Source organism: Macrobrachium nipponense, chromosome 24 (genome assembly GCF_015104395.2).
Source record: "Macrobrachium nipponense isolate FS-2020 chromosome 24, ASM1510439v2, whole genome shotgun sequence".
Lineage (NCBI taxonomy): Eukaryota > Metazoa > Arthropoda > Malacostraca > Decapoda > Palaemonidae > Macrobrachium > Macrobrachium nipponense.
Genome location: NC_061091.1, coordinates 5,527,999 through 5,540,120, shown reverse-complemented (window position 1 = coordinate 5,540,120; position 12,122 = coordinate 5,527,999). Strand labels below are relative to the sequence as shown.

Below are 12,122 nucleotides of genomic sequence, written 5' to 3'. Positions count from 1 at the left end.
AAGAAATACAATATTTGCTCAAACTCTGGATATATAACAACTCTCAATACAAACAGAGTTTATAACTCTTTCTGGAAGGAAAAACAATTTACTGCATCTACCAATGAAGATCCAATAACAAATATATAAGATGGGTGACACCTTCATTTACAATGCCCTATAGTACCTTTACTACATCAGACTCTCCAGTACAAATATGATTAACTAAAATTAACAAAGATATTGAGAACTGGTGATGGGAATCTCCATTTACCAGAAAACTAATTACTCAAGAAATACTCAATAGGTAGAGGGACAAAACTTCTTTTCAACCTGGATCTCTTCTGGACTAAAAATGAAGGGTAATGTAGTTGATACTGTCAAGAGCTTTAATGTTTAGTGTTTGTGTTTGCTGTTCTTATAACTGCCAACCTTTAGCTGCGGTGCCTCCTTTCCTGAATTCTGGTCTCTTAAGTGACAACTGTCTGTCACTTCCAACCCGCTTCATCAGAAAAACTACAACAGAGAAACCTATTCTGATATACAGTTGAAAGAGCTATCCATCCATTAACAACAATGATCAAAACGATCAAAAAACAAAAGAAAGCACAAAGCAACAAATATACTAATACCATCTTTATAAAAAAAAATTCAAGGAGAGAAACAACTTTCCTGAAATATATACATAAAAGAGCTTTGAAACATTTGGGTAACTTTCAAGAACTGACTACATTTGCTATATAATAGCAAAGTATACCTAGATGTGCTCTCATAGCAAAAGCAGCAAATCTTTATGAATGCTCTGCTGCAGAAACAATATACTAGTCACAAAACGAATCTCTTGCAAGAAACTATATACAAACGTCTATGCAAAATATGATGATTTCAAGCACGATCTAGCTGAAGGATACAAATAACCAACATACCCAACATATATTATGAACAAGTACAAAGTACATCACATTATTTATAGCTGAATTTTTTTACTAGTACTAGCAGTTTCTGTAGTGCTATTTTTGTAGATATCATCAACCTATAACATTTCATTGTTGTAGCCTTACTTGGAACCAATTAAAATTTACAAATTACGATACTAAAACTGTAAAATCTGGAAGGCCATTTATTAACACCAGGATTCACTTTACATTCCGAACACTCTATTACTAAAATTACTACCATACACATATGCTTCCTCCTTCCTGAAACAATTCACTGGAATTTATTAATAAATACATATATTTTGTCCAAGGATGATTGAAAAAACATTAATACTTAACAAAAGATTTTAAAATTAAAATGTATAGATTAATGAAGTTGCCAAGTAGGCATTACCAGCTGACAGCAAAGTTTTCATCTTAATAATTCCCATACCCACCAAACAGCTACAAATTAGGTGACAGCTGTATCCTCCTGTGCTGTCTACCCCAGGGGCACTACTCAGATACAAGCCTCATTTCCGAGTACCTTAAAGGCTGTAGATTTACTTGAGTTTGTTGAAAAATGTAAAATATTATGTAGTACACTGTCAATGGAACCAGCTTCATGGGAGTTTGGAAGGAAGACTGGTTTGAATGGGTTTTAGAGCAGATGAAAAAGTAATAAACAGATGTATGGGGACATAAGTGATGTGGCAAATGTCCTTTAGTTACATCTGCAGTGCACTGTGTGAGGCACACTGTAGGTACAATACCACCCAACAAGGCCATCTTCAAGAGTATAAAAATTGTTCTTTGTAAGACTTTGCTCCATCTTCACTGATGTGTGGACTCAGTTCCAATATGAATAAATATTACAGTACTATACTGTGATGGATATCAACCTCAAATAGAACAAATATGTATATGTCTGCATGATATGCAAAAAACTGCATCTGAAATCCCTATTAACCTCATGTTCAGTGCTTAGGTTTAAATGTTGAATAAAATAAATCAAGCTTTAATAAATTATCAAATTACCTGGCTTTGGGGAAAACATTATGAAATAAATTCCTTTCATTGTACAGTACATATTTTAACATGACATGGCCTACTATATAATGGCCAATCAAAGAAAATTATTTAAACAATTCTATTTCCCCTCCACTGCACTGCCCTGATTTGGTAAAATATCAAGAGAAATTCATTAGGTAAACTATTTCAAAAGTCTTGTTAAATTTCCCATTTTTCTCAAAAAAAAAAAGAACAACCATACAATAAAAAATTACTTTTATAGCATGGCTCCTCGCTAAAATATTCTAAAAATAACAAAGAAAAAAAGAAAGGAAAAGCGCTCCGGGCGGACTAAGTATTACCTTTACCTTCCCACCTCCTCCTCCTCCTCCACCTCCACTTGTCTCTGCCATTGCAGCACTTCGGTTACGTGTTGAGCCAGTCGGCATGATTAGTGTCATGTTGTCAATTTCATTCTGGCTGATAAAGTTCGTTTCCTCACGACGGAAGTACTGAAATGGGCAAAATAAATATATTTTGTAAAAATACTTTGTGCTGTCAACACAGCTAATACATATCAGATTATAAGCACAGTCGACCCCCACCTATTCGAGGTTCTGGATTCATGAAATCCCCTATTAGCAGATTTTTCTGTGGAATGTATATACCCATTATTTGTGGAAAATTACCTATTTGTGGTTTTTTCTTAGAGAAATATTCACTAATTACTATTTCCATATCATTTTTGTGACTAAACACATCTTTAGTGATAAAACTATTGAAATACTTAGGTATGTAGGCAGTCCCAGATTATCGGTGGTACCTGTAAATGGTGGTCCAGTTTTATGGTGCTTGTCTAATCACCGATTTATGGCGCCATAACGGCTGAGTTTTGGTTGTCGGCACCATAGGGTGTTGATAATATACTGGCAGTCCCCAGGTTACAAAAGGTTTGGCTTACGACGTTCCGAGGTTACGGCGCTTTTGAATTATATTGATCAGAAATTATTTCCAGGGTTACGACGTCTACAACGCTCAACTGGCAGAAGAAATATGACACCAAAAATGCAAAATAATCAATATTTGAATTTTTTTTTTTGGATGAAAAATGCAGTAAGAATGCAGTTTACATTGTTTCCAATGCACCCAAAGCATTAAAAGTAAGGTTTTCTTAGGATTTTTGACGATGTTCTGGCTTACAATGATTTTCGGGTTACAACGCGTCTCAAGAACGGAACCCCTGTCGTAACACAGGGACTGCCTGTAGTTATGGTGCCATAACATCCCTAACAGAGACGTCATTAACAGGTTGTCGGCGCCTTTAGCTGAAACTCTGCGCCATAAGCGCCACTATTTGTCAACCTTCAGTTAATGGCTGCTTTCGTTTATGAGCATCTCACCGAGAACGGAAGCCCTGCTGATAACCGGGGACTGCCTAAACCTTTTTATAGGTTTTTACGATATTTGAACTATCAAAATAGGCAGTTATAAGCGATTTTCGAGGGGTTTCAAGTATTCGTGAATACCTTGCAAATACCTGGGGTCGAATGTACACTACATTACACAAAATAATAAAATGTAGCACTAGTTTCTTTACAACACAATATTAAAACAAATTTAATTCATAAAAAGCCATTCCATAATTACTACATTTAATATGGCTTAGTTCTCTGCAGGATATGCATATTATAAAAAAACAGTTCCGTCACACCAACCTGTGAATTGGACCAAATATGGAAGATGCTAGCCACTCTGTTGTAGACATCTTCTGCCTCTGGTACACTGTTCTTGAGCCACTGATTCCTCTGCTGATCTACATATTTTATTAGCAGAGGATAAAAGGCGTAGATGTCTCGGGTTAGCAACTGCCATTCCTCTTGAAGTTGACCTTCAACCTGTAGCAAAAACGATTATAAATGCATCAAAAGAAGAGGAAGTGCTGATCTACAGAATAAAATAAGAATTTATAATAACTGCTCAAAAAGTGAGAGCCTGTGCTGTCAAAGGCTGGCTTAAAAAACATCAAGATTATGAAAGCAATTTAGAATTTTAAAAAATTCATACAAACCCATTAACTTTAATTAGACTTGATTTACAGTATCTAATTCCCAAGACTAACAGCTCCTAATGCCAAAATCAGAGGTAGACTAGCACATGTACATTGGAACCTTTTGTAAAGAGACAGTAACAATAAAGTGTACTGCCTTCTAACCTATTACTGTACTTCAAGAAAACCTCTAGAAATTTTCTTTGTAGGTTCTTTACTGTGATATGTACACAGTACTACAATGTAGCAGATAGATTCTCAAATTTTGTAATTTTCTTACGAAACAAAAATACAATGTAAAGATCCTAACAAAGTAGTCACTTAGTATTAAAAATACTACACGTATATGCACTACAGTAAGTATTGTAAATAATTAGGAAAAATCTTACTTGACTTGTGTCTTCAGTTGATGACTTCAAGAAGCTTCTGAGATTTTCTTCCTTATTGTACATATGTTCAGTTCTCTTATACACTCTCTCCGCGAGGGGTAGGTAAGGATCTCTCAATAGCTCCTCACTGGAGTTGATGATGATCTGCTGAGTGTAGCCTGCAATACGTGTCATCCATGGAGCATTTTCTACACCCACATGGTACATGATGAGACGTAAGACGAGACGTAGCAGTTGGTTCATGTGCTCACAAGTTACTCCACTAACGTGGTTCCTTGTAAGAAAAAAAAATTATAATACATACTGGGACATAGCAATCAAAGAGATAATAATCTAATGTTATTCTGATAATGAGAGATCCTAACTTTTGCCATACAGAATAAATCAATTATCAGAATTCTCTGCTTATCAGCTACATTATTCTGAAGACTTTTTGCTAGGTTACCTTTGTAGACAATGATGACTGTTTGTCTAAATCTCTTGAAAGGAATGTTAAGCATTAAATTTAGATTAGCTTAGGCTAAAAAGTATCTGGAATTATCGTTAGGTCTGGGATACTATTTGTCAATTTTCCAGGATATACTACGTACAGGGTCATTGTTAGCTATCAGACATTTTGAAGTCTGTGAGAGTGACTTACCCTTCAGATGGATTAACATTATCTGGTCCCTGGTTCCACCAGAAGGGAAGGTAAGAACATAACATGGGTAGGATGACATCAATGATGTGAGGCATATCGGAATGTTTTCCCTCTTCGTCTACGAATTTCTCCACTTCTTTGATCAGAGTCTCTAAGGAGGGAATGGCTGTCTCCATCTTCACGATTATTTCTGAAAATTAATGGACACTTTGCACTCACAGTTCATATTACAACAGAAAATAGTGGAAATTATACATACAAGAAACTTGCTGGATTTTTGCTCTTGCAGTCATTATGTTAATTTTGGTGATCATACAGTGCTTCTCAGTGTGTCTCTATGATCTGGTAGATAAACTAAGCCAAAAACATGTTTTGGGAATCAAAGTTCATTCAATAAGTCTACTTAACAAGGCTATTAAGCTAAGATTCTAGATTCTCACATGGTTACTTCACAGAATTTATTTTCATGATTAAGTATTGATTGTTGCAAAGATCTGGTATATTCAAAGACTTTTACAGTGTTACCCCTAATCAGTCTGGGACTCAGAAGATTTTAGTGGTTCAAAACACACCTTGGGCTTCTAAAGACTGGTCAGCTATGCGATTATGTATACTCCAAGGATTGTTCTTGTTCATCATAGGCTCCAAATAAGCAACTGGGAAGGTAGCAGCAAAGGCTCCCAAGGCATTGCCAATGGCTGGTCGGTGACGGTCAATCTCCTTCTTCATGAAGGTCTTTCCACCATCCAGGCTCAAATCAGTGCCAAGCTGATAAAGGGCGGCAAGGATCTTGTAACAAGCAACTTGAATTTCATCCACTGCGAAAGGAAGCAACGAGTAATATTACCACTCTGATGTGTGCCAATAGATTATTTAAGAGAGAAAATTTTACAACCATATCTTATTATACAAGGATCAAGGTAAATTAACATTATGATCAATAACTACTTTTGACTTGAAATCTAACAATCATTCATATGTTACTGAGAAATAATTAACACTTGAAATCAACTGAAAATAGTCCGAGACTTACATAAGAGATCTTGTCCAAATTCACAAGCAGCTGTGTGGTCGAACAGAGATGTTAAGACTGGAAGCAATACAGTTTGTACATAGTTCAGGGATGCAGATGTCTTCAGATGAGTGCCTCGGATGTATGCATACTTACCCTGAATATGGAAAGAACAATCCTTTTGTTAAAGCCAGATTCTGAAATCTAACCTCATTAAAACTGATAATAAAGAAATTGCTATATACTAACAACAATCCTTCCTTCAAATCACCATCTCAAATCAAGCCTTTCAATTCTTTATTATGTACACTATACAAGTGTATAATTTTAAAACATTACGTACATTATACCATTTGAAAGCACTTAGCCATAAATTCAGAATTCAATGTAAATTTGGTTCTTGTAATTATTACACCATAGGATACTGAGATTCTTTGTTTGGTCATATTCTACAGTTAAACAATATAGTAATCTATATAGCTCGCCATTTAAGGATTTTAAAAACTTTCAGACTTTGCATTAGAGGCATATATTTGACTACAGTAGCATTAATTCTGAGACCCTAATAGTCTAGACTCACCTCTTGTAAGCAATGAATACAGTACTCAAGATCAACAGCTGCATTGTTGAAGAAGGTAAGCATTGAGGTGCGAACAAATTCAGGCAAATTCTTAGTGAGGGTTTTAGCATCAACTGCTCGAACAATCACCTGGAGGCACTTCACAGTCACCTGAGATGGTAAAATATAAAGAAAAAATCCTCAGAAAAAGTGGAAGGAAAATTTCTAATAAAATAAAAAGTGTTAACTTCAGCATAAAGAATGTATCAAATGTTTATTATAACATAACTCAAAATTATGGAAACAAATGTTCAGTCACCAATTTATCAAAGACTAGACAATTATTTTTGCTCAGAAATTCCTTATCAATTTCAGGCAACAAAGGTATAAATATAAGGAATAAGAATACCACAAAAACCAGAAGAATAACAGATAAACATATTGTATAAAGTACTATACTCTATTTAAGAACGAAAAAATGAATTCTGCATAAGTACCAAAAAATACCAAACGAGAAAATCATGGATTGAATTTCAGGTACCAGGAATTCTTACAAAAAAGCACCTATGATATACACACACATACAAAGCTCAATTTTACCCACCTTTGTGTCAGATCCAAAGCACACAAGCTTCAGTCTCATGAGATTAGCCAGTTTGCAGAAAAGTGAAGCCACCATTTCCTTCTCCTTGAGTGAAGCAGCTCCCACAATGTTGGTAGTTAGGGCCACTGCCAAGAAGTAGTTGCGGTTTGTGCTGGAAAAGGAATTGAAACTGTTATCATCTCAAGACAAACCCCAACATTTATATAAAATATATCATATAGATTTTGTATCATATATTCTCAAAATGGTCTATTGCTGCCATAATGCTTAGACTTCACTCTTGCTTAGTCCTGACTTTCTATTATCTTTGGCTCTTTGTACTTGGCCCAGCAAAGGGCACCTGGCTGTTCATCTCACTAATAATTTTGAGCAATGGAGCATCTGCTTTACTCTGGCATTATAAGACTTTCTTGAACTTATGAGCATCAGTATCAATAATCTATTGCTTCTGGGCAGTGTGACAATGCTTAGTTCTTGGGGGGTATGCACTGAAGGCAGTGGAAGCTCCCTTTTGAAATACACTTACAGATGATAGCCACACACACACATACACAGCCAGCACTAACACACAGCCTCTTCCCAAATACATCTTACAGTTCCACAACCTGACCCAGATGCAATTGGGTAAAAACTCTTAAAAGTCACAGGCACAAAATATAATAATCTAATAGTCATGCCAATTAGCAAAAATTGAAGCATCACACAATCATTAAATTGAACATTTTTGCTGTATATGACCTATTAGTACTTAGGAACTTACCTAAAGTACTTCTCCATGAAGGGCAAGACAACCTTCGAGAAGAACTTAACATCCTTTGTAGAGGTCTTGAAGGAAGAACGTCTTGAAAGGCTGGAAGATGGCTTCAACAGCTTCATGTTTATGGCTGCACAGTCCAGATACTGAAGTAGTTTACCCAACAGACTGTAGGCAAACCGACGTTCCACAGCCCCTGCAGCAGCTCCACCATCATCACCACTGCCATGGGCTCTACAAAAGGGAAGAAAGAAAAAAAATACTGAAAACTTATGGAAGGAAAAGCATGGACTAACTATTCGATAGCTGAGGCAATATCTTGTCAAATAAGTATGTGCACAACTAACAATATACCTTTGCTTTAGATCTGAAAATTGCTTTCATGGATTTCATTATATACTGTACAATCAAAACATTCTGAAGGCTCTGAATGTTAAACAATAATCAAACGACTGAAGTTACCTTAAATCTTAGATGGTGAAAGGATTCAACATAGAAAATAAAAGAAACTATAATCTTCAACTTACCTGCCCAATCGGTATCCCATGAACTGTAGATACTTCAAAAGTTCAACAGAACGGAAACGGTCTTTGCGTTTCTCTTTTTCAGTGAGCATGTCATAGGGAACCATCTGTGGTGGGAATCCTCCTCCTGTGAGAGGGTATGGAACACAATTTTATTTTCTTAAATATAGACGCAGTAACATCATGAAATTCACATCTGGAAAATTATCGAAACAAATACTTTAACTCCTTTCCAAAGAAAAAGTTCTAAAAATATCTGTTAGTTTTACTTTTGTTTTAAAGCTATAAATCTCATGTACAAACCACAAGCTTCAAGTTCATCCTTCTTGCGCTTGGCCCAGATGTCGTGGGCATTCTCAGCAAGCCTCTCAGCCATGTTTTGCATTTCCCTAGACAATGCGAGGTTAGTCATGTCTACAGGCTGAGGGTTGTAGTTGTAGAGATCAGTCTGCAAGAAGTGAAATGAAGATCATGAGTCATCCCTTTCTCTCTTGTAAAGATTAACAACAAAAACATCTGGATAATGGCCTTTACAACTTCTAAGAGTGGAATTTTATAAATAAGAATATATTGTGATCAAGTTAAATACTACATTATACAAAGCTATTATTACTATTATTGTTCAGAAGATGAAATCAACAAATTAACATAAAATGAAAAATCACTCAATAAATTCATCCTAGGTATGACTAACATCAAAGACAGCAGATACAAGACATATACTGTACATAGTACTTACTGTGTCTTGACGGTGAATTTGTTCTCTAGCAGTTGAGTTGGTGCTTTCCATACTCTCATATTCAATATTCCAGTTGATGGCCAGAAGAGCTTTAAGCGCATCCCTTACTGGCTCTTTGTATCGTTCACGTTCCTGTAGGATTAAAAGTATTGAACAGAATACTTAAGACCCATGCTGAGATGCAGTAAATGAAATTTTTTCACAAATACCCTAGTGGGAACACTTACTTAACTAAATTATTACTGAATAATAACTTAGTTCTGGTTCCTCTGATTCATCATACTGTTATATGTATGACATCACTTTCTAGAAAGATATTCTTCTTGACAAATTACTGACTCCTTTTGTGAGACACTCGCTTGATGTAAACGACTAGTATCACTAAATAAGTTTATCTGTAAGTTTACCAAATGCATTATTATCCACAGTAGTAATCCTAATGATTTAATGCAACCATAACCTTTGATAATTCTGAAAGAACATCTGAGCTGAATAGCAATGAATTAAAACCAGGACACTGACACCAGATACTATATATCTGAAACAACTTACGTAGTCAGAGAGCATCAGGTATGGCTTGAGTCTCGGGTGCCCCTTTTCTTCATAGGTGTATGTATCGCTGTAAGACCACCCATTCTCAAGTTTCCTAGAGGCCCAAGCATCATGATAATGCTCACTGAACTTGTCAAGGAGGGTAGCGATGTCTGTGCTTAATTCAACCCTAAAGGAGAAAGTAATGTCAATTACACCTCCTTATGGCTTACCCGATACTGTAACTTAAGGTGTTTATAGACTAGCTTGAAATCATAGCCTATTACTCAATGATAAGGCATGATTAAGGGGTTTGCATGAAAAAAAGTGTTTTTGTATTATAAAACCATCACCTTTGAAAAACCCAAAGCAATTCATTCTATTCCTCATCGCAAAACATGATTACATATTCATTACATGGAAGATCTAAAAGTCATCAGTAAAGAACATTACAGATATATAAATACGCACCAAAAATAAAGATGCTCAATACTTGCAGTCGAATATTAGCAATACACTTCACTATACCATCTCATACCAAATAAGCTATCACTAATGGTAATCTATTTAAAGTCGCCCTTACACACAAAAGCAGCTAAGCCTACTCACCCATTCGTGTCAATAGGCATAGGATTATAGGGGCCCTCAGCACAAGATGAAGTATTGTAGAGTTCATCTTCATAACCATGAGTTAATGAATAATCTGGAGGAAGTGAACAGCCAATGGCAGAGAGACAAGGCAATGCCTAGAATGGAAGAAGGAAAGTTACAAGGGTAAAAAAGTCATTTGAATCAAATTCTATCTTGTTCCGTTAAAATCACTTAACCTTTCTTTCAGTCCTTCTGAGCATAAATTTAAAATAAATCAGCATACCTGAGTGAAACTTAAATTTCAATTGAGAGATGATGACAGCTCAATCAAATACAAAGTCTTACTTTTTTGCATAAAACAACAAAATAAATTACATGGTAAAGCTTAAATCGCAAAAGGTTACATAACACAAATATAGTAATGACAAAATCAGATTCACTTCAATTTATCTAAGTACTGTTGCACAGGAAATAAGCTACTAACCTTGCCAAACAGCTCAGGATCATACTCCATCTTGGCAAGGGAATCAAAGATGTTGGTGAAGAGGATCATTGTAAGACGTTTCTCCTCTTCTGAAGCTGTGCCGGGTGTATTGGAAGATGTGTTGTAATATTTACTACAACGTTCGTAATGGAGGGTTAACAGCTGTAACAGAAAAAAACATTTGTATAAAACGTTTGTTTTGTAATAGTGTTTTGACAGTTTGACACTTATGAAATGTTCTTATTAAAGACCTTTTTATTAACATTGCCCAAAATACAGAGAAAAATCTGCAGGAGAATGATACTCTATATGTCAGATATTGTAGACAAGGCAATGAAGTCATTAAATTACACTTTTCTGGGCTCAGCCTGTGTCGCTCCGTGAAATGTTCCTTTAGCACTCATTTCTAAGGTATAAATATTGCTCTATATATCAGATATTGTAGACAAGACAATGAAGTCATTATATTACACTAGTATTAGAAAATCTAACAAATACTTACTCGAAGGGCAACAGTCGTATATTCGGATAGTTTCGAAACATCAATAGTCAGCTTGCGTAGGAGAGGCAATAACATAGCAGGCTGCATCTCCCTGGTGAGGGCTATTAAGAAATCAGAAACAGCTTCACGCTGTCCTTTGGTCAGAATCTGAAATTATTAACAATGCTTTCACTTTAAGAAATGAAAATGACGAGGTTTGGTAAAAAAGACAATTTATTAAACCCACTAACATTCTAACATCTACATATACATACAGCATAATCCATCTAAAAAAGATGTGAAGCTGTTTTGAAATAAAATAAAGCAAGAAATTTATGTCTTAAAATGATTGAAATGTGACTTTTTCTATTTTACCAGTGACGATAATAATGGGTAAACAAAACTGTCAAATTTCCAACTAAAAAATTAGCATACCATAATATCTAAAAAAAAAATTTTGTTGGCTAACACTAACAATTACTAGAGCATACTTTATCCCCCATTTGAGAAGAGAAAATAGGCTTCTTTCATCTCACCTTGCACTTGGAGAGTCGGTACACTGTGTGAAGAGTGGCATCAAGCAATGGAGCATGCTGTTCAGCCTCAGAATAGAAGCTAGAGTGGGAAATCAAAGCAGGGAGAATGGAGTTGCCTATGTATCTATTCAAGGCCAAGCCCATCTCTGACTCTGATCCATCAGACTGTTGGAAAGAAGAAACTGGTATCAAAAATTGGTCTCGTGTCACAAAAAATAGCTCCACCCAATAAAACTTTGACATTTATCAAGAATTTTTTAGATACAAAAGTACTGATCCCTCAATACACTGAAATTTATATTCAGAAATATTTTGTACTTTCCC

At 35.5% G+C, this 12,122-nt stretch overlaps 1 protein-coding gene across 26 annotated transcripts in view; it reads right to left on the bottom strand.

Moving 5' to 3' along the window:
- Positions 1–12,122, bottom strand: part of LOC135205294 (ryanodine receptor-like) — a 339,398-nt gene that overhangs the window by 77,475 nt on the left and 249,801 nt on the right. For 25 of the 26 annotated variants that reach the window (XM_064235711.1, XM_064235691.1, XM_064235765.1 and 22 more), the window contains 17 exons: positions 11,799–11,963; positions 11,284–11,430; positions 10,782–10,943; positions 10,316–10,452; positions 9,728–9,896; positions 9,176–9,307; positions 8,740–8,884; positions 8,440–8,563; positions 7,919–8,146; positions 7,159–7,309; positions 6,576–6,725; positions 6,017–6,152; positions 5,556–5,801; positions 4,984–5,173; positions 4,344–4,617; positions 3,623–3,802; positions 2,270–2,419 (listed from right to left, as the gene is read on the bottom strand). In XM_064235711.1, the coding sequence (XP_064091781.1) occupies positions 2,270–2,419; positions 3,623–3,802; positions 4,344–4,617; positions 4,984–5,173; positions 5,556–5,801; positions 6,017–6,152; positions 6,576–6,725; positions 7,159–7,309; positions 7,919–8,146; positions 8,440–8,563; positions 8,740–8,884; positions 9,176–9,307; positions 9,728–9,896; positions 10,316–10,452; positions 10,782–10,943; positions 11,284–11,430; positions 11,799–11,963 (2,886 nt within the window). The remainder of the gene's footprint in view (positions 1–2,269; positions 2,420–3,622; positions 3,803–4,343; positions 4,618–4,983; positions 5,174–5,555; positions 5,802–6,016; positions 6,153–6,575; positions 6,726–7,158; positions 7,310–7,918; positions 8,147–8,439; positions 8,564–8,739; positions 8,885–9,175; positions 9,308–9,727; positions 9,897–10,315; positions 10,453–10,781; positions 10,944–11,283; positions 11,431–11,798; positions 11,964–12,122) is intronic. The other variant, XM_064235773.1, reaches the window with a different exon arrangement.